This window comes from Aotus nancymaae, unplaced genomic scaffold (genome assembly GCF_030222135.1).
Source record: "Aotus nancymaae isolate 86718 unplaced genomic scaffold, 86718_ANA_hifiasm-v0.15.2.pri h1tg000097l, whole genome shotgun sequence".
Classification (NCBI taxonomy): domain Eukaryota; kingdom Metazoa; phylum Chordata; class Mammalia; order Primates; family Aotidae; genus Aotus; species Aotus nancymaae.
Window position 1 is genome coordinate 366,541 of NW_026988512.1, and position 22,533 is coordinate 389,073.

A 22,533-nucleotide genomic window follows, 5' to 3' on the forward strand; every position below is an offset into this window, starting at 1 on the left:
TTCCAGAATAGGGGGGCTAACATGTAGAAAGCTGATTTATGCAGTGAGATAGGCTCGAACTCACTGAGTTTATGACTCAGCAATGTCTGACATTTATTACCGCTCAAACAGACCAGCAGTCATAAATCCAGCTTCGTTTTTAGTTAAATGGCTCCTATCATGAGACAAAGGAACAAAGGGGAGACATCCACAGCTGTGTTACTTATCCTGCACCTCACTAAAGAACAGGAAAGAATGTCAAAAGAAATAAGACGTGCTGTAGCCAATTCATATTTATATGCATATATGCATGTACGCTGCATACAAATACTATGTAAGAACATATGCTGAACTCTGCTCTTTCTGCAGGAAAATGTTGTGAAGGAGCCTGTCTTTTCCTTCTGTGCTAGAGTAAAACTGATCTCAAGCTCTCCTCACTTACCTGCTCCCAGACACCAAGAGATAGTAGCTTACATAAAGAGGTAGGAGAAGGGCTTGTAACTGGCCCATCTCCTCACTTGAATATTCTTCAGCCATATGCAAGGGTAAGGTCCTCATACTGATGGAAAGTCTGACTGGCTGCTGGCAGAGAGGCATAAGGCTTGTGGGGTGAGAGGGGATGCTGGCAGAGATAACATGAGTGAAGATGAACGGGAGGAGAAAACGGGTGCCTTTTGGGGATTCGCACCGACAACTTCTGGAACACTTTGAGTTCTGCCTTTCTGGGGAGCTATTTGCTATGGGTTTTTTTTATTAGCGATGATCCTCTCCTTCATATTGCATATTTTTAATGTTCAAAATGAGGGAGATGGATAAGATGGCCTCAAAGGTCTCTTCTGGCTCTCCACTGAATGTGGACTGCACAGTTATTAGCTAGTTTGATGATCGAGAAGAGAAGAAATGCACCTAATAAGTTTGTTTCCTTTTCACAACTCCGCAAGAAGAAATTCTATTGTTCCCACTTTAGACACTGAGTAACTGAAACTTTCCCAAGATCTCAAGGCAATGAACGGCAGAATTATATTCTAAATCTAGGTTTTCTAATTCCTGTACCATTTCCCCTATAAGGACATTCTTTGAAACTCTATATTCAATAACTAATTACTTAATGTGTAAATATATGATAAACATAACAATCCTTTTACTACTTGTTGTAAACTGGATAACTAGAGTTTAGTATAGAAATGGGTTTTATTATTGGTTTTTCCCTTTTAGGGATGCCCATCTCAGTTCTCAGAAAAAGTTGGCTAAAAAAGATAATTTCAAAAGAAAAAGGGCATATTTGCCTCAAATCCCAGGAGTAAGTCAGAAAGTATCAGTCATTTCCTAAAAGTGGGGCCTGTACTCCTTTGTGCACTCCACACCTACAGAGAAGAGACCCTGCAGTAACGAAGACGTGTTACTAAGTACCAATGAAGAAAGACTCAGTCAGGTCCTCACAGAGAAAGGTTCGCCATGCGTCAGGAAGACAAGCAGTTTTTGAACCTGTAAGAGACTGGAAACAAACAAACAAACAAAAAACCTCAAGCACTTAGTTCTCTACAATTCAACACTATCAAAGACATAAGTGCTTAATACAAGCCCCCAGGGGGAGCATCATTTTATTACACACCTCCATAGGTGGCTTATAAAGGATATCTGATTAGGTTTCATCACAATTAAACTCTCTATACCTAAAGGACACCAAAACATGGTAGATTATATAAAGAGATAGGAGATGGGCATGTAATTGGCCTTCAATTAAGTAGTAAAGAAAGGGATAATGAGGAAAGAAGCTTTTAGACATATAACCAGTCGAAAGTGGAAACTGTTGGCTTTCAAAAAGCTACATCTCCAAAATGGCAAATATCTTCTATGTACCGATTGTAGTGTCCTGTTACCAGTCACCTTTTTAATAGCAATGTGCTCTGGTTAAACCAAAGAGTGGTGGAAAAAAAGACAGAAAGACCAGACACTCCAGCGTTCTGAAAATGGGCCAATCCAAATGAAAGCCACCAAGTGGATCTAACAAGCGACATGAAGCATTGATTCACAAGAAGGATGACAAACTTCAGCCATGTATGGATCCTAAAGCCAACAGTGGGTGTCCTCCGAATGGGGACAGCTGAGGGCAGGGGTTGTGGTTTCGCTGCAGGCTGTGCTGAACCTGAGGCTCTGAGATGCCCGCCTAGGATAAGGGCTGCTGTAGAATGCCTTCCTTGCATAGTGACTGCCCATGAGTCCATTATTCTTAAATATCGGTCAAAGATATTATCATTTTGAAAAACAGAGAAATATTCCGGCTTCTCTGCTTACACAGATCTAGTATTAACAAGTTCCTTGGAACTAATATCAGAGTAACTAATCATATCCCCTGATTATGAGTTTCTTAAAGACTATTTAAGCCAGAGTAGTGGATCAATGGGATATGGGGTTGACTCAACATGGTAACTCTTTGAACTATCAGCTGTAAAATCATTAGCACTAACGTTATGAACCCTGATTAACACCCCATCCAACCATGAAGACAATTTCAAGAAATACGAGAATTTAAAAAAAATTGATCTCAAAGTAGAACTCTCGGCCACTTTTGGATGGTCTAGTGTCAGACACTTTGATTGAGCAATAATTGAAGTAGAAAATGTACTGAGAATTCTCAAAAGAGACTTGTGAGTAAGGATACAAGAGAGAATCCATTATCGTGTGTAGCCATTTCTCACTTTTCGTTAATTAAAAAAAAATGTTTTTTAATGTACCGGTCAAATGTGCTATATCATACATTACTCAACTTTCTGAAGTTGGAGCATTCCTACCTCTCACTGAACCTAGTAACCTCCTGAAGGATGAGGAAACTTTAGCCTGGATTTCAAACAACCACAGTTAACTCAACTTTGACACATTACCATAGTTTCACGGTGTCTCAGAAACAACGTAACCCGCTATGGGAGGCTGGTGGTGGGAGGCAGGTAAAATTGGATTTTTTTTCCCTTCGCTCATATAATTTGAAGATTATAGAATGTAGTTTTTAAAGGTCAGAACGAATTGCTAATTAAGTGGAGGCATTTGAAATTAGCAAATAAAACTGCTACTCAGAATAGTGACTAAGGAGTAATTAATCATATGGGGGAAAATGGCGGCACAGTTCAGCCAGCAGTGAAATGATCTTTTAACTAGTTACCATAGAGCCTTCAGATAGTGTTACTGAGAAACTGTTAGATATTAATTCCATTCTTTTCTCTTTAGGCTATATCCTTTAAAAAAATGGTGCTCAACATTTTTCTATGAAGACACAAATCAAGTTCATCTGCACAGCCTCGCTTGCAGGTATTTAGAAATATGTGGACAAGCTATGATTTCCCTTTACCTTTTACTCCACATGGGTGTGAAGTGAGGATTACATTATCATAGTCTTCAGTTTAAATCTGCTCTACTTTTTATATAACTCACTGATGAACTCTGACATTTTAATTATTAGAACACAAAATTACTTAATATACTCCTCAAACCAATGCTGAGACTCCTTCCTTTCCTTCTTTGAAAATGCTTCTTTTTTTTTTTTTTTTTTTTTTTTTTTTTTTTTGAGACAGTCTTGCTCTGTTGCCCAGGCTGAAGTGCAGTGGCCCAATCTCAGTTCACTGCAACCTCTGCCTTCTGGGTTCAAATGATTCTCCTGCCTCACTCTCTGGAGTATCTGGGATTATAGGCATGCACCACTATGTCCAGTTAATTTTTGTATTTTTAGTAGAGATGGGGTTTCACCATGTTGACCAGGCTAGTCTCAAACTCCCGACCTCAACAGATCTGCCGGTCTCAGCCTCCCAAAGTGCTGGGCTTACAGGAGGGAGCCACAATCCCCCTGGCTAAAAATGCCTTTCAAAATCATTTTGGTTTGATTTCCAGGTGCTTTTTGTTTGCCCATGTGCTATGTTTGCCAGTCTTGGGTTAGATGCTCTCAACGCATGCTAGGATTTCATTTCACATCAAGATTTTTATATCTTAAATTTACAGCCAAATTTACAAACATGAATATTACAATCAAGTATTCAGACAGTTGATTTGACATGCACATCTTAAACTCGAAAACAAATTAAGGCAGGATTTATACAGAGATCCATATTTTTAAGCACTTGATATTTATTAATTAGCTAATCCACACCAGAATCCTACAAGGTAGCCTAGCATGTCTTTATTATGAATAAATTAGGTGAGAGCCAGAAAAAAAAAAAAAAATGCTGTCTCCACAATTATATGTTGATTGGACTCTCCTTGTCTGGTCACAAAAGAAAAACAATTCCTCATATAAGTGGGTCAAATGAATAATGATATTTTGTTTGGATGGACTATAAAGAGAGTATAGTTGTTTTATTACCTGGCAGTTTAAAAAGGTAATTTTCTTAATGGGGCTTTAATATTCTGTGTTTGCACTGACCTGTCAGAAATTTCTGACTCAAAAGATCAGCTTTGGAAGAGTTAGGATGCTCTGACACTCCACCCCCAGCCCCACCTGGAAGGTTCAAATTTTCCTATGGGAGCTTTAGTACTTTTCATGTATCTTAAATTTTTCATCCTTTGGTCTAGTTGACCTAATAAACTCATGTCAATAGAAAACTGTAAAGACTCTTTCAGTTCCAATTTATGGTTATGTGTCACCTAACAGGCAAGTGAGACACAAATCCTATTTGTCTTTGTAGTCAGGCAATTGCAGATGAGAGTTTTATTACTACCTTTATCAGCCAAAGGAATCACTGTAGTCCTCTCTACTTAGCAGATTACTTTATGACTGTATATATTAGTTCACTGGGCTTCAGAGACTCTATTTAAGGAAGCGTCATTCATCTGCGTTTCACTACCAGGGTATCTGTGGACTCTGGCACAGGTGCTACCCTGAAGCTAACCTCTGTACTGAAGAAGAAAAACTTTTTGCAAAGTAAATTAACTGCATGATCAAGACTATAGGAGTGTTTGATCTTTTTAAGAAGACAATTTCAATCACTTAACCACTCACCTTTTAAATACAAATAATTTTACTCTGATATAGTATAAGGAGTCCATTAGGTCTGTGTGTTACGTTAATTTTCCATCATTTTCCCCCACTGCAGCAAAACTTGAAATGGGCAGTATTTGGTTAGTTTAGCTAACATAATTATAAATACTCTAGAATAGTAAAAATACTTTAAATATTGATAATTTGAATAATTTCACTCTTTCAAATATACAGGTTACCTCCTAGTTCCTTTGAATTAACATTTTACAGAAAATCACTTGACTCATGTTCTCAGCTTGCCGGGAGTCTCTGACGTGTCAGCATCTCCAGGGTGGACTGGACCATAAGACAGGGATGCACCTGGGTCTGTGTGGGTCTCTTTCTTCTCCTTCAGAATTGCTGTGGCTATTTGAAAACATTTACCTTCCATCCCATTCCCATCCACTCATAATAAAATGCGAAGGTAAGATATGACTTAGCTAAACAAACATAACTAAAACCAAACAAAAAAGACAACCACAAACAGCTAGCTTCCCAAGTAGGAACGTTTCCATTCCAGAATTCCCAAAATAGAAACAACATTAGTGGCCCCTTCCTGCCTAAAACTGAATATGTCATCTCCAGGGTACACTAGAATGATAATTTCCATTATCTTCATGGGGAATAATAAAGAAATTTGAAAACAGACAAACACACAAAACCTCTGGCAGGGTATTCACTTGCGTTTGACAGGTTGCCAAGGAGCAATGGTATTTAGATGGGGAATTCTAAAAGAATCTAATTAGTATAGCCACAAGCTTATCTATAAAGGGTTTGGCATAGCCTCTCTGTAAAGCAAAAAAAATCTATGTTCATAGACATTTTTATATTAGGTTATTAAAACACACACACACACATACACACACACACACAAACACTTTAGGGCATAAGCTCACTCACTAAACCCAAATAGAAACAAAGTGTTTTGTTGTTGTTGCTGTTTTTACTTGGACAATGCTTATTTTACAGCGGAATTGACAAGTAAAGCCTTATTTTACACATCCGAAGAAACGCCATCTCGGGAGGTTTGTAGGTCGCCGTGTGCTTTCCAAAACAGCAAAATAGATTTCTCCCATCCAACCCCCTTTCTTCTCATAGAGTAGGATGTGGCTGGTGGGGCTGCCTCTCTCTGCAGGCACAAGAAACTGGCAGATTTGTCCCTCCCGAGCGGGCCCTGCTCGAGGGAATGGTGCCAGATTTTGAACACAGGGCAACAGGCTCCTTCATAACAACACTGCATTTCTGTGTCATTTTGTTTATTGCTGACTGAGTTGTTGCCACCTCAGCTCTTGGTGGAAAACAGTGGGTGTCCAGAAATTCCTGACACGGGGAGATGGGTTGCCAAAGGTCACTGGGTACACAGGGCAGCCCCAGCCAGATCCCGGCTGGTGTGTGCAGGGCATTGTCCGTAGAAGCTCAACGTCCCACTTTGTAACCAGGCTGCAAGACACCAAGTCCAGTCACCACGGAAAAGAATTAAACCTGGAGGAAGAGCCGCATGACCTGCACTCCCCATCAGAAAGCGACAGTGTTCCTTATTTACGGTGCTCTTTCCAAAGTGAATGAGTCTTGGCTCAGCAATAGGACTTCAGTGAGAAATAGAAGAAGTAGGGGACCCCGCCTAGTCCAAGGCTGCCATTTCTTCAGAATTTTCTCACTTCTTTCCAAATCACCAGTATCCCCAATTAAAGCCCACAGTTCAGTCCAAACATCATAAAAAAATACTCGTTTATTTCCATCTCATTCTGGGGTTTATAATTCTCTTGGATGCTTTTGGGGAATAAAATTCACCAAGGTCAAGGGCTGTGAAGACATTTTTGCCTAAGAAGATCATCATGCAGGTGCACTATTTCTTTTCCTAAGCTATTATTTGGCAGCTTGCAGAGAGGACTTGACTTAACCTTGAGAAACTGTTCTTTGAATGATCAGAAAAATAGGATGAGACTTCTTCGTTTATTTACTCTCTCCATCTTCATTGTTCAGATGGCAAACCTGGCTCCTGTGCTGCAGAACAGAGGATTGATATTTGTCCATTTCATACTTTCAACTAACAGTGATCTGTTCCGATTCTGTGCATGTCGCCCTTAACTGTGTCCAACATGATGAAAAAAGAATGTGTATTTCCGGATAGAGGTGGTTGACATCACAATCATTGAGGATTTAACAGAATAATTATGCTCTGAGGAAATCTAGAATAAATTGAAAATTTAAACTTTTTCACTGTCTTTCGGTTTGAATAATGCTCCAACTGTTTGCTATAGGATTATCATTTAGAACATGTGCTAAATATGTTATCAGGAAAGAATTTAAAAATCCATCCAAATATCATAACTTACCCCAAAATTAAGGAAACGGAAAAGGAAAAAAAGAAACCTCATTCATTTCCAAACATCAAGATCAGTCGTATGTTAATCTGTGAATCCTTGTAAGAAATGTTCATTGTTCAAGAAAGAAGCCTCCTCTGGTGGTTGATAAGCAATTCCCCACGGCAGAGAAATGCTGCTATTTTGTTCTTATCTCTTGATTGATGCTGTCACTACTTATTCTTCAGGCTATAAGACAGAAGGAAACACAGTCTCACCTTCTTTCATAATTACAAATTCCAACACCTTTTTCTCTCCCCAGCCCCTGTCTCCTCTCTACTTCTCATGTTATCTTAACCATCAAATTCAAATGAATCTGATTTATAAAGTTACTCATTCAGGTTCTAAATAACCTGTATATATAATATCTCCATTACTAATACCATCTCCACATATGTACAAGGAAATGTGTGCCTCTACATTGTCAATCCAGATGCTCAATTCATGCCAAATGTTCTTAAAATAAAAATAATGCATTGATTTTTATTTATGGCATGCTGCATACACCTATCTCTAAGTTCCAGGTGTAACTACATGCAGAAACCTCTTGTTGAAAGCGGAGAGCGGCCGGGCACGGTGGCTCATGCCTGTAATCCCAGCACTTTGGGAGGCTGAGGTGGGCGGATCATGAGGTCAGGAGACCGAGACCATCCTGGTTAACATGGTGAAAGCTTGTCTCTACTAAAAAAAAAAAAATACAAAAAATTACCCAAGTGTGGTGGCATGCACCTGTAGTCCCAGCTACTCGGGAGGCTGAGGCAGGAGAATCGCTTGAACCTGGGAGATGGAGGCTGCAGTGAGCCGAGATGCACTGGGCAACAGAGCAGGACCCCGTCTCAAAAAAATAAATAAATAAAAGAAAAAAGAAAAGAGAAAGAAAGTGGAGAGCAGGCAACATTACAGTGGCTAGATTTCAAATTAATGTAGGTCTCATTCTCCACTCATTCAGAATTTTCTTTGTTAGATGAATAGAAAAAAAAAAATTGTTTCTAGCTTTACTTGCAAAACGTATTGATTTAATCAAATTGAGAGCTAATTTTTGAAGGAGTTTTAGTTTTGTTTTTTTGTCTGTATGACAAGAAGATACTACCACTTACCACCTGCCTACTACGTGTCATAAATTTTACATTTACTTTACGTTTTAATTTAATCCCCAGACCACCTTTAATATGTGTACCATTTCCACCCCCTTTAAAGGTGAGAACACTGAGGTTTCTCTTGGCTAAATTAGTGGCACAAGATCAAACAGCAGTTAAGGGGTGGAACTGGAACCCTAGAAAAAACCAAAAGCAGGAAGTGAAAGAGCTTGTTGACATCATGTGCAGGGGATTCCTTGCCTGCTGCGGAAGATGTGCTCCAGCTCAAAGGAGCCTGCGGGAAAAGCATCTTCTACTGGTGGCTGTTCCCCCTAAAGTATATTTTAGAGGGGAGGATGGCGAAAGTGTTAAAGCAGGTTAGACCCTCCCATCTTCCATCGCTAAGATCCAAATGTCTCACTGGCGATCTGGTAAAGGAAAATTCAAAAGCTACAAAGGAAAATTCTATCACTCACCTAGAAACACAGAGCATATGTTGAAATTTCATTTTCCAAAAAAAAGTGCTGTCATAGAATATTTTTAGGATCTGAATAAGAATTTGAACGTTGGTATAATGTAGACAAAAAAGAAAGAGACTACGTGCATATTTTTAAAAATAGCTTTGAAATTTTTGAAATTTTGCCTTAGCATGACCCTGGCAGCTACAGCCACTTTTTAGTAGTTGTTATAAAAAGTTAAATACTGTTTTAGAATCTCATATTCTGCCACCATCTGGTCACGACCTGAGGAAATTCTACAGTCCTTGTCATCTTCACAAATTAACGTGACATAAAGGTTGAAAGTTCTCACTAAGCAAACAACTGTAATTTCATTTTTATAAACTGCAAAGATGAACACTTTTTAAGTTAAAATGAGTTTGAAGCACAACGTCTTCATGTAATAGTAAAAAGACCAAATACTCACAGCTAAACAGTCTTTATTCGTGATTACATCGTTGGAGAAAACCAGATGAAAGGGTTTGTTTTTTTTTTAACTTATAGTAAAAGTAGTATATTAAGAACTTAATCTCTTAATAGGAAACATATCATACTCTTCCTTTTTATAGTCATCATAATTATTTAGATCTTTTCTGAGTACATAGAAATAATGACAAATTAAAATGTCTTTCAATTCCATATAGCTTTTGTAATTATTCCTCCATTGCTGCTATTATTGCTAGAAAGGCTTCACATTTTAGTAAGCATCCCATCTGATACAAAAGAACACGGAAAATTTTACTGCTATTAATAAACATGCAGCCAACCAATCCAAGAGGAAAATTCTTTTTCATCTGAGAGATAAGCTGCATAATTCATGTATTTTCAGAAATTTCTTTAAATAGAAAATTGAAGAAAGGCATAGGGAAAAGAATTCATCACATAGCTTCCATCTGTGGCAAGGGGCAGTCTTTGTTCTCGGACAGCCTTAAAAATGATTATATCTGAAGAGAGATTTTCAGCTGGACCATATACATACCAATCATACTCAGATAGCTCACCTTCTTTTTGACATATATGAAACCACAAACATCATGATAACATGGCCTCAGTTTCACATTTGCTACCTTTTTAAAAAATTTTTTTTTTGAGATGGAGTCTTGCTCTGTCGCCCAGGCTGGAGTGCAGTGGTGCAATCTCATCTCGCTGCAACCTCTGCCTCAGCCTCCCGAGTAGCTGGGACTACAGGCACGCACCACCATGCCAAGCTAATTTTTGTATTTTTAGTCGAGACAGAGTTTCACCCTGTTGGCCAGGATGGTCTCAAACTCCTGACCTCAGTGATCCACCTGCCTCGGGCTCCCAAAGTGCTGGGATTACAGGCATAAGGCACCACGCCTGGCCCACATTTGCTACCTTTCTAAAACTAATGTAACTGGGTATTAATAGGGACTTTTCATGGGGTCTCGAGAAGCAGTTAGAAAAATGTTGGGCAATTTGGAATGAGTACCTCCGCCTTCTTAAAACACAAGTGTCCATGTCAGGGAATGTGGTGCTACACAAAACTTCTGTGACCTCCAGCCCCTATTAAAGTCTTGGCCACACAGGGCGTGTGATGCCTTCTAGAACAAGCCAGATGAGAATCACATCTACAGGAAGAGAAACATCCAAAAGCTTCAGCTTTTTCCACCTCTAGTCTTTCCCCTTATTCTCATCCTGAAGGTCCAGGACAGGGAGATTCTCTGACCTAGTTTTGAGACACAAGTCTTAAGACAGACTAGTAAGGACCATTGAAGATGGTCTCACCGTGTAAAATGGCCAGAAATGTACACAGTCCTCCTGAGATATTAACAATGTGGGGGAAGAATGAAGAAAGCACGTTGACCACATGTTTCAAGGTGGCAGCTAGAGAAATATATAGTGATTAATTGGTCCCACACTGAATGTGGGACTGTTAATAAGCCAGTGAAAAAACAGAGCAGAACATCCTTAGCCGTGGTAAAGCCTCGTTTCTGAGAGCCAGGTAGCAAGCTTACAGTGACAGGGACAAGGCAAGCATGGGCCGTGGGGTTTACACGAAATGATCTGGCCAGAATTTGTTAGATGAAGAGTCATGTCTAAGGCACTTTTTTTCACAAAAATGTTGCTGAACAGTCATGACTTGGAATTTGTTCAGCCTATTGCCTGAGAACTGAATGACATCCAAGGACGTAACACTTCGGTCCCATTGATTAAAACAGTGCAGTGATAAACCAAATTAAGTTATGTTTCCAGAATTGAACATCTCCCAATTTTTATTCCTGTACCCCTAACTTGGCAAATAAGTATTGGAGACAAAAGTGCAGTGTTTTCCCTGGCCAGCTCATTTTTCTCCCTCAGGACATAATCAATCCCAAATCTTACTGGCCTCTTATTTCGCTCTTAAATGTGTGATTTCCTCTGCATCCCCTGCCCCACGTCCTACTCCAGGTCCGTGACATTACACTAGTTTTCCACCTGGGATGTTTGCAGTCAGCTCGGCGGCCTCATCACACTGGTGCTGCAATGCCTCACTGGGCTCCCAGCACCTTCTGGAGAAAATAAAAATGTCTTAATATGACACATAAAGGTCACTGTAATGTCACTGGCATCTTCTTCTCCAGTCCCATCTTTTACTCATTACCCCTTGTGATTATTTCAAGTCTCCAGATCACAGAAAATAAATGAAGTTTCTCTGCGTGCTGCCTCTCACATGTTGCCACGGTTGGTGCAGGCTGCTCCCTCTGCTTGGAAACTCATCCCCTACTTCTCTGCTTGCCCAGCCTCTCCTATCCCCCTTGGTGGAAACGTGCTTCTTCCAGATCGTCTTTCCTGAATTTACCCTGACATAACAAAATGTATTTGGAATGTTTTGAGCAACCACCAGGTAGTGGAGAACCAAAGTTTAAGAAAATGCCCAGGCTACAGCAGAAAACTGCTGTGCTTAAGACAAAAGGCACAAGATGTTCTGCTTCTGAAAAGGGTAAATGTCAGGGAGATGAGGGAGTTTGGAGAAAAAGAGAGAAGAGAATGAGAATGTGAGAGGAGGGGAAGAGGTCTGGGGAAAATGGAATCAGGAAGATGGCTTTGTGCTCTACATGGAGCTAGCTCTGTATGACAACCAAATCTTCAATACAGTCGTCTAGACAAATCAAATACTTCCCAAATGATAATTTTTATTGGAAGCCTAAGTAGTCTGATTGATACTGGGAGTGGGAAAAGAAGCACTCAGGTGTACAGGGGGAGAAAGATGCAGAGAGATCATAAGATGTTGAGAATCAAAGTGGAGGCAGGACTTTGGACACTAACGGGTTATAGACTTTGTTGGGTAGTCCTAAGCCAATTCAGGACGACTGAAAGTGAGATGGGGTTCAGCTGACACCTCTGAGATCTGATGAACACAAGAATTTATCCAAAACCTTCTTGAAAAAGGCAAGTCCCAAACGTTTTAACCCATGCAATAGAGAAATAATTTAAGAAAATTTGGGCTAATTCAGAGAAAAGTCAGGTATGAGGAACATTCAATAAATTGTGAACATTTAAAAGTATAGCACTTTTAAAATACTTATACACTAGCGAAATTGACAAGACCGATTTGTAATTAACTTCCCGAAACACCTAAGAAAACAAGCCTCTTCTGCTTATACAGAATTTGCATTTTTTATATGCAAATGAACACTCCTGATGTGCTTCAGAACAGTTTATTCCCTTAAGAAGGCAAATACTCTCTTTATAATCTTGTTTACACTATTCATTTGCTTTGCAAAACATTTTTCATAAAATCACAAAATAATGAAATGTTAGAGCCAGAAGAGATCCCAGAGGTGATCTAGGGAAGTCGAACATCATCATTTTACAGGTGAGAAGACTTGCCGGAGTTCCTAATACACACACGTCCTCATCATTCCTAAGATCCACAGGGTCACACCCTGAGCTCCCTTATTTTGGGTGACTCCATCCCTCCTACTTTAGGGGTTCTAGCTACAGCTGACGCAGAGCAAGGGGTCTGCAAAGTGCTAGGCTTTGAGCATCATCACGACCCTGTAAACCAAAAATGAAATTCTAAGCAACCGTACCCTATAACCATTAGAATGGACTTCCTGCTCAGCCAGGCTCTTTTAACATTTAACCTAAGAAATTGTTTCAGGCCATGAGGGGAAGTGGGGTTGGACAGGCCTCATGATACCTCTCCAGCATGAACCTCAACACTGACTTTTACTCTGATAGAAACACTTTACAACCTATTCTCTCTGGAGTCCGCTACCTGAAGGCTTCCTCTGCAAATACAAACTTGGGTATCCACAACCCTTTATCTTAACCCAGACAGTCCTTTCTGTTAATCCCAGGTCTTTGGACAAACTCAACCAATTGTCAACCAAAAAAATGTTTAAATTTACCTATAGCCTGGAAACCCTCGAACCCCGCCTCCAGTTGTCACCCCTTTCTGGACCAAACCAATGTATTTCTTAAATGTATTTGATTGATGCCTGATGCTTCCCTAAAATGTATAAAACCAAGCTACATCGCGATCACCTTGGGCACATGCTCTCTGGACCTCCTGAGGGCTGTGTCACGAGCCACAGAAACCCATATTTGACTCTGAATACATCTCTTTAAATAGTTTACAGAGTTTAACTCTTCGTCGACAACCTGTTAGCCTCCTTGTGTGAAGTGAGAGACAGTTCAGTGCCCCTGTTCTAGTCACTTGCAGAACTGGAAATCTGGTGAATCCTTGTTTGTTTCCAAGCCCCAGCTCCTGCATTCTCTCCCCTAACCTGCCCTGACTCCCCTCTTTCCCCTCCCCCTTTCTAGTCAAAGCTTTCTTTTGTTTCCTTTATTGCATTTTTCTTTCTCTTTCTTTCTTGTCTTCCTTTCTTCCTCCCTTCCCTCCCTCCCTCCCTCCTTCCTTCCTTCCTTTCTTTTTTTCTTTGAGACAGAGTCTTGCTTTGTCACCCAGGCTGTAGTGCAATGGCACCATCTTAGTTCACTGCAACTTTCACCCCCTGGGTTCAAGCAATTCTCTTACCTCAGCCTCCTGAGTAGCTAGGATTACAGGTGCCTACCACCATGCCTAGCTAATTTTTGCAGTTTTAGTAGAGACGGGGTTTCACAGTGTTGTCCAGCCTGATCTTGATCTTCTGACCTCATGATCCACCTGCCTCAGCCTCCCAAAGTGCTGGGATTACAGGAGTGAGCCACCACACCCAGCCCTTTATTGCATTTTTCTAAGTGCTTTTAGTGTTTCAGTAGCCATGCCACATTGCAATATTTTGTGTACTGTCTGTGTCCTCTTCAAGGAAGCCTGAGGACTGTGTCTCTCTATTTGTGTATATTCAATGCTTGCTACAAGGTCCGACACACATTAGGACATAATCTTTCCTAAATAAACACATGAGGAAAATCAGAAAAGGGATCGCTTGGCACATTGGGAGGAAGCCTCGTTCCCAGATCCTCACATTTCTCCTTGACTGTCCTATCCCGGGCAAGTCCATTCCCACCCTGCATTTTCAGATAACAAAAACAATTAAGCGTTGAAAGCATCTATATCTCTATTCTTATCTCCTTCTACTATTCTTCTAACGTATTCAAATGGCTTGTGATTGAAAGTTAGATTTTAAACTTGATCGTTACTAATTGGATGTTCATATACAATGTTAATAATTTCATTTAGCCTCAGTTTATTCATCTAAAAAGCAAAGACATTGATAATATGTTCCTCCTAGGAATGTTATGAAGATTAAATGATATAATGTAGACAAATATGACCAATAACCACTAAACATTTAGAAATGCTTGTTTCCTTACTCTTAGTTACTTGAAAGAAAACTTTCTGATGTAGCTGTTGCACAACAAAGAGATTGTTGGATCATTTCTCCAGGTTCTTGAGGTGGAGGTCTCAGCCCTTGGGATTTCCCAAATGATCGCAGTATCTTTGTAACTCATGGTAGAACTTGACAGCTTACGCTAATGAGGTGACTCATAGTGAGTCCCTAGACAGTTTCGAGAAGGCTGGCCAAGCTGGAAAGATAAACTGTGTGATTAGAGGTTGAGTTGAGGCCAAATAATAGTAGCCCAACCTTTAGGGAGAAGAGGGAGACTGGAGATTGAGTTCAGTCACATGACCAATGATTCAGTCATATCTAAGTAATGAAAGCACAATAAAACTCTGGACACCAAAGCTCAGTTGAGCAAACACATCAGTGTGATGAGGGAGTACTGTGTCTTGATAAGATGAGTGCAAAGTGATTCCCAGAAAAGCTCCAACCAGCCTGCGGACTGGGATGGAGCCTCAGGAAGTTCGTGCCCTTTGCAGTGGGAAGCAGCCTGGCCCCTCCTCTTCCTGTGTGGAACCTGGGATTCAAGCTGCAAGAGGGGAGTGCACCAGCAGGGACTCTGGCTTGTGGAGGGTCCCTCTTTCCCTTTTTTCCCCTTTTCACTCAATAAAACCCGTCTTACTCACCCTTCGAATTGTCTACAAGCCTAATTTTTGTGTTCATGTGTTCATCTTTAGCTGAACTAAGGAAAAGTCCCAAAACACTGATTTCACAAAAAGAAGACATGCAAGCTCCACATTGGGGACCCTCCTAGACCTTCTACTATGCATCTTGTCATTTGGTTGGTCCTGACTTGTAGCCTTCATAATACAATTGGAATTGCAAGTCTAGCTCTCTCCTGAGTTCTGACATTCCTTCTAGGTTATCAAACGTGAGGGAGTAGTGGAAACCACAAGTCTGTAGCCAATTGGTGAGAAGTGCAGGTGTCCTGGGACCCTCAGAGCTTGTAGCTGACATTTAAAGCGAGGGGGTCTTGCTGAAGACTGTGCCCTTAACTTGTGAAGTCTGCGCTAACTCTAGGGAGTTAGCGTCAGAATTGCATTGCAATATTGCAGTAGCAAGCCTGTCTGATTCTGTTTCTGTTTTTTAGTATACAGAAACCAATCCCACTCCATGCTGGCAGACATTGAGAGCATCCAAGATGCCAGGCCAGGAATTTCTCTGCAGAGGAGCATATATGGGAGATGCGGAGCAATAGGTACCCAAGAGTGAGGTTTATCATCAAATGCCCAACTTCAAATCCCAGTTCTGGCATGTAGTAGTTCTGTAGCTTTTGCCTCAGTTTCCTGGACTGTGAAATGGGTATAACATAATAACACACACACTTCACAGGTCTGCTGTGAAGATTAAAGAAATTAATATATGGAAGCATTACATACCTGGTACATATGGAGCAACAAATAAATGTGATCTATTATTATTATTTATTTGCTACATGGGCCTTGGTTTTAGGCTAAGTCAATGACTAAGTCATATAATTGGCAGAAACAGAGACAGGGGACTGAAGTCAGATATGCCTTCTAGAAGCCAGGAGCAGCCCTGCTTCTACCTGTTCAAGGGCAAGCAAAGGACCATGGGAAATGGGGGGATGTGGCAAAAGGATGGTGGGAGTGGGGGAAATGTTAATATTTGATGAGCTCAAAATTCCCCCCTCAACAAAGGCTACAATGGTCTAGTCCACATTGTCCACTTAGGTATCTGGTAGCCATGTGTGGCTATTTAAATACAAAATAATTAAAATTAAATAAAATTTAAAATTCAGTTCCTTAGTCACACTAGTCATTTTCTAGTATTAGCAGTAGAGTCTGGCCAGTAGGTACTGTGTTATAGAGTAGATACAAAACATGTCACTCGCCACGGGACATTCTACTGGGCAGTTCTGAGCTAGAGTCATTGAAAGTGTCTGCAATCAGATATGTTTTGAAATGCGAATCAATCCACTAACTTTTCCCAAATAGGAAATAAAATGAAAAAAACAATGGGTGAATTTGATAGAGAAACGAACCACTACTATCTTGTAATAATTTGTGTCTCTCTCAAGCACTGCAGCGCCTTGAAGCGCAGGGAGCAGGTAAAGGGAAAATGTCGGACTCTCCACGTACTCTTTCCCTCCTCTTTAGCTCATGAGCACGTCTCCTGGCGTACACGTTCTGTGAAAATCTAGAGACCCACAGTGCCAGCTGATTCCTACTACGCTCAGGTCAGCCAATGGCAGGAGTGGAAAGTTCCTCTCCAACGCTGGCCCTCGGGCATAGTGGGGCTGTAGGATGGAGAGGCAGAGGAGCAGGAGCTATGGATGAGTTGGCCAAATTATGTTTTGTTGGGGGCAGGAATGTGTGGAGAGGCCAGAGGGGATGGCAGGACTGGGAATGGAAGTTTGGAGAGGAGACTCCAGTAAAGGAGAATGGGAAAGTAGTGTGGGATGGGATGTAGCCTTGCTTGCAGAGGGAACATCCCAGGCTGGGGTGGAGAAAAAGAAGTTGGGAAGCTGACGGAGAAGACCAGGGAGGCTGCACTCATGTGTGGGCCACCGAGGAGTCACGGAGGACCCTGGTACAAGCACTGGCCTATGAGAGGTAGAAAGAGCAGTAATATGATCATCCCATTTTTAATTTAATTTTGTTTTATTTGTTTGTTTATTTTTAGAGACAGGGTCTCACTCTGTCACTCAGGCTGGAGTGCAGTGGTGTGATCGTAGCTTACTGCAGTCTCAAACTCTTGGGCTCAAGTGATCCTCCCACCTCAGGTTCTGGAGTAGCTGGGACTACAGGTACATGCCACCACTCCCGGCTAATTGTTTTATTTTTTTGTAGAGATAGTGTGGCACTATGTTGCCCAGGCTGGTCTCCAACTCCTGGGCTCAAGTGGTCCTCCTGCCTCTGCCTCTCAAAGTGCTGAGGCATGAACCACTGTGCCTGACCTCATACAATTTTTATAAGAAATTATTTGACAGTAATTAGACTATTGGGACAACTCTGAAACAACATTATGTAACAGAACAAGTGAACTGTGGAAAAGCATTAAATGAAGATCAATGCCTGGATTTATCACTGAATGGCTGCATTGGAAATGTCACTTAATCTCCCCAAGCTTCAATTTCTTCATCTATTCAATGAAGAATTGGACCAGGCCATTTCCTAAGTTCCTTTCACCTCCACGAGGCTGAATGCCTGTGGCCTGGCCAAGGTCACTGCAGCAGAGACGGGCTCAAACCGCTACGAGACTCAGCTCCAAGTTCAGCAGTTTCTGTCAGTCCTGTCTAAAATGATCACAAACTCCAAAATGACAAATCCGCAGATAGAGTGAATTCCATGCTAATTTTCTTTCCTTTTCTTTGTTTTGTTCGCCTTCAGGCCCAGAGTTTATGTGCTAACCAGCACTCAGCTACAAACACAGCCAAACCTTTCAGCAGATGTCCGTATCCATTACTGAAAGCTGTCAGCACATTCTGCAGACAGCCCCAAACTCTTATAAACGTGCTGATAGGCCATGGAAGAGGATAGAGAAAGCCAGCACATGCTCATGGAGGCTCTGGGAGGCTGTGGTCTGGTGCGGCAACTCCCAGGGCATTCAGATCTGGACCAGTACAAAGCAAAACCCATAATACAAAGGCAGCGATGGCTGTAGGCAAACTCGATGTAGAAACAGTTCAGCCACATCTGAGAATTATCTTAGTCAAAATCCACCCTGATCTCCCATCCCCAGATAACTATATCCTCCAAAATTTCCCAGCAGGACATCGGGGATATGGAATGGGACACACCGCTGTGGAGTGTGGTCCTGCTGGTGTCACTCAGTACCATCTAAGTCACGTAACCTAGAGCAGATGACTTCGCCTCTATGAGCCTCAGTTCCCTAATCTCTAAATTAAGAAGACACTGGCTGTATAGGCCTTTGGTGAGGAATAAATGAGTGAAAGAAAGCCCTTTATAAATGGTAAGGTAGTTGTAAAGCTATTCAGGTAGAAATTATTAGAATTATTACTTTATATCATCATATGACTTTATCACCCCTTAAAGACTATTTTACACATTTTAACTGAGATAAGGTAGAGGGAACAACATTAGCCAACCAAAGCGTTAACAATGATTTGCTTATATGATGAATCTCTATCATCACGGGCTTCCAAGTGTCCAAGAAATTGAATTTCATATATTGGAGCTATTGGAAACATGACGTGTCAGGCTGGGTGTTGGAGGTTTGCCTATGTAGTCAAAAACCGCAAAAAATGATGACGCCAGTGGTGGAGGGGGAAGGACAGGTCAGGTTGGGGGTGCCACAGGGAGGCACACACGTGTGGGAGGGGCCAATTGAATCTATTTTCGACCTCACAACTCTGCCCTGGCCAGCACTAATGAACTTGGTGATCAGCTGGGATTTTCAAGCAAAGGGCTGAAGGTGCTGTCTGGCTTTTTTGTGCTGCTTATGGTAAACTGTAAGAGTGATAAATTGAAGGAAGAATTGTTAAACATGAAAGAACCAAGACTTATGATTTGAAAAGCCCCAATCTCTCTAGACAGCAAAAGATGCTCAAATTAAGAAATGACTTTTGAGTACTTTCAGGAAAACGCAGTCTAGACATACAGCCAAGGCTAAGACTGCCTAACTACTGGTTAAGACTTCAAAAAGATCAAAGGATCAGCGTGTTATTCTGTCTCACAAAGAGCCTTTTTAAAGAGATGAAAGGTGTGTCTTACTGATTGTGTCAATGGAACAATCGGATGGCTGGGAAGCATCAAGACATGATCTCTCAGGCTTCTGACCAGGCCCCAAAGGTGGAGAAGGGCTTTTCTTGGAGAGATTTGTGGGTATAACTTTTTTTCTAGTACAGTAAACTCAAATGAGATTCACAGAAATCCTACAACGTTTTTAAGATAACGACACCAGCAGAAACACTGTCGTTTTGGACCAAAAGTAGCAGAGACAGTGCAAAATGAAAAAAGATTAGTAGACCCCAGAAATTTTAATGGAAAGAAGTAAGTCAAGTAAACTCATCAGTTACAAACACACTCTAGTTTTCATGAAAAAGATGACTCAGAGGATGGAACAAGGTAGCAGCTTCTGAAATGGGTTTCAAAGCTTCCTGAATCCTGGGATCTACGTCCTACCCTCTCTTTGAGTGTGAGCTGGGTCTGATGACTTGTTTCTAACAAATAGAATATGAATCATATCATTATTTCCAAGATTTGGTTATAAAATACTGTGGCTTCCATCTTGTTCCTCGTTTGCCCTCTTGCTTGTTTACTGTGATCACTATGGGTTGCTGTACGTTGTGAGTTTCTCATGCCTAGAGATGCCTCTGGCCTGGAGTTCATCAGGAACTTAGGCCCTCATTCCAACAACCTGCAAGGAATCAAATCCTTGTGGATTTTTTCAAGCAACTGCTTGAGTGAGGTTGGAAGCAGACTCCCCCTTATTGAGCTTTATGACAATAACAGCCTTGATTAAAGCCTCAGGAGAAACTCAGAACTAGAGACCAGAACCCAGGTAAGCTACACTAGGCCATGCCTGGATTCTGGACCCATAGGAACTGTGAGATAACAAATGTTATTTGAAGCCACTAAGCTTTTGAGTAATTTGTTAGGCAACAATTGGTAACTAATAGTGTTACTGTAGAATTATGTCCCCCTCCCACAAAATTATATGTTGAAGTCCTAACACTCAGTGTCTCAGAATGCAACCTTATTAGGAAATAGTCATTGTGGATATAATTAGCTAAGATAAGTCATACTGGAATAGGGTGACATCTAACCCAATATGACTGATGTCCTTATAAAAAGGACAAATTTGGACATAGAGGAGCATGTACAAGAAGAAAGTCATGTGAAGATTGAGGTCTGCTGCCAGAAGCCAAAGCTCTATCAGAAGTCAGGAGAGAGGCCTCAACGAACCCTTCTCTTGCACCTTCAGAGGGAGTGCAACCTTGCTCATGTCTTGATCTTGAACTTCTAGCCTCCAGAATTGTGAGAGAACCCATTTCTGTTGTTTACGTCACTGATTTTTGGTACTTGGTTTGGCAGCCATAGCAATTGAGACAGTGAATAAAAAGGAAGAAAGGTGTGATGATGGAGTACCAAGTAGGACAAACATAACCAAGAAATGGTTTGCTTTAATCCCATCAGTCTTCTGAAATGCTGACACCTCACACCAAAGCCCAGAAAAAAAAGGCCTATATGTTTATCCGTATTCAAACACCACCAGCACCGGGCTGTTGTGATCACAAAGGGAGTTACAGAGCCAGTGTAATGAGTGTCCCAGGTGGGCAGGTCTCTCCTTCACACACCTCACAAACGTAAGAGTAGCTGGAGGAAAACGACGCAAAGCAAAGCCACAAGGCACAGTAAAAAGAAAAGCGAATTTAAGAAAATCCACATGAATCTCATCTTCAGTATGAATTTTCTTTTCAAAAAAGAGAAATGAAAATTTGACTCCATCTTGTGTAAATTAATTTACAGCACTAGCTTACCTATTTAAAGAAACCACAGGGTGAATCACTTGAACAGAAAAACATAAAAGAAAGAAAATCATCTTCAAATGCACCCCTTACATAAGTCTGGGTTCTATGGAGAAGCACTGTAGCTTAGCTCTGAAAGTGACTGAGTGGGATTCAAGGTGTTAGGATCCATCATTTCTCAAACTCTATAAATATTCACTTTCAATTAATAGACAAAAAGAAATTGATTATGGAAAATTTGGGGCTGAAAAACAGTCACTCTGATTAAAATTCATGCTGACTGCTCTCATCCAATGCCGGCAAGTCCTGGTGGGAAGAAAATCCTTTTTGTTGACTTTGTTAATACTCAAGAAGAAAGACTGAAGAAATGAATTGCATTCCAGCGGTCCTCAGAGGAAAGCGCCAGTTCCTGAGGCAGCATAATTACCTGCTTCCAGCTGATGACCTTTCCTCCCTGGTGACAGACACAGAAAGGGAAGGGAGAAAGGCTCTCCAGAGCTCTGTGTGAGCTGCAAATGCCAGGAAATCGCTCTGTTCCTAACCGGTTGCTGTAGAAATGTAGGTTATGTGCGGTACATAAAGCTGCAATGGATTGTGGCTGCTACCGCCTCTGCCAGATCCTCTGAGCATAGATTCAGACACATCCCACCACCAGCGGCTGGTCTTAGTAGAGCAGACTTTTAAAAGCATTGAACATGCACACACATGCACACACAGCAAACTCTCATGGAAAAAATATGGAAATGCAATCATGATAAAGAGTGACATTTCTTAAGGTGCATCATTTGCAATATTTTGATTAACTCCTGTTTCGGAATGGCAAAGCAGCTTATGTTAATAAACAGAGAACTCCAATTAGACATCCGTGCATGCAATCTAAAGGGAACTCTTGGAGGGCTCAAGTGTGTCACCAGTTTTCCCCCAGTCTTTGCACAGGCAATCCAGCCTGAGAGTTAGGAAGAAGGTGTTCAGCGATCTCACGAACCACTGATGGGGTTAGCCTGCAAATCCCGCTGTTCTGTTGATGGTGTATATTTCCTCTCTTGGCCTCTGACAGGGTCTCTCACCGTCTGACTCCCCGATCTAAAATCCAGAGTTTGGAAAGCAGCGGCTCACTGTCAAGAAGCCTCGACTTGATTTTATGAAAGCATTCCACTGTTTGGAACTGAAGGAAGCCACAGTGTGAGGAAAGGGCGTGGACCTTGGGGCCAGACAGATTTGAATTTGAATTTAATCCTTCCAATTTATGAATCATGTGATTTGGGCAAATTACTTAAGCTTTCTCAGCCCAATCCCTTTACACGTGAATAGGAATGTTAATATTTACCCCTTACACAGATTTAGAGCTAGGCACTCTTTTAATACGCTGA

The 22,533-nt window shown here is 41.2% G+C and overlaps 1 protein-coding gene across 4 annotated transcripts in view; it reads right to left on the bottom strand.

Annotated features, from left to right (window-relative positions):
• Nucleotides 1-5,904: 5,904 nt before the first annotated feature.
• The window catches only part of ZMAT4 (zinc finger matrin-type 4), a 370,072-nt gene continuing 353,443 nt past the window's right edge, over nt 5,905-22,533 (bottom strand). For 2 of the 4 annotated variants that reach the window (XM_012476090.2, XM_012476087.2), the window contains one exon: nt 5,905-7,533. In XM_012476090.2, the coding sequence (XP_012331513.1) occupies nt 7,518-7,533 (16 nt within the window). In that variant the 3' untranslated portion in view covers nt 5,905-7,517. The remainder of the gene's footprint in view (nt 7,534-22,533) is intronic. The other 2 variants (XM_012476089.2, XM_012476088.2) reach the window with 1 other exon arrangement.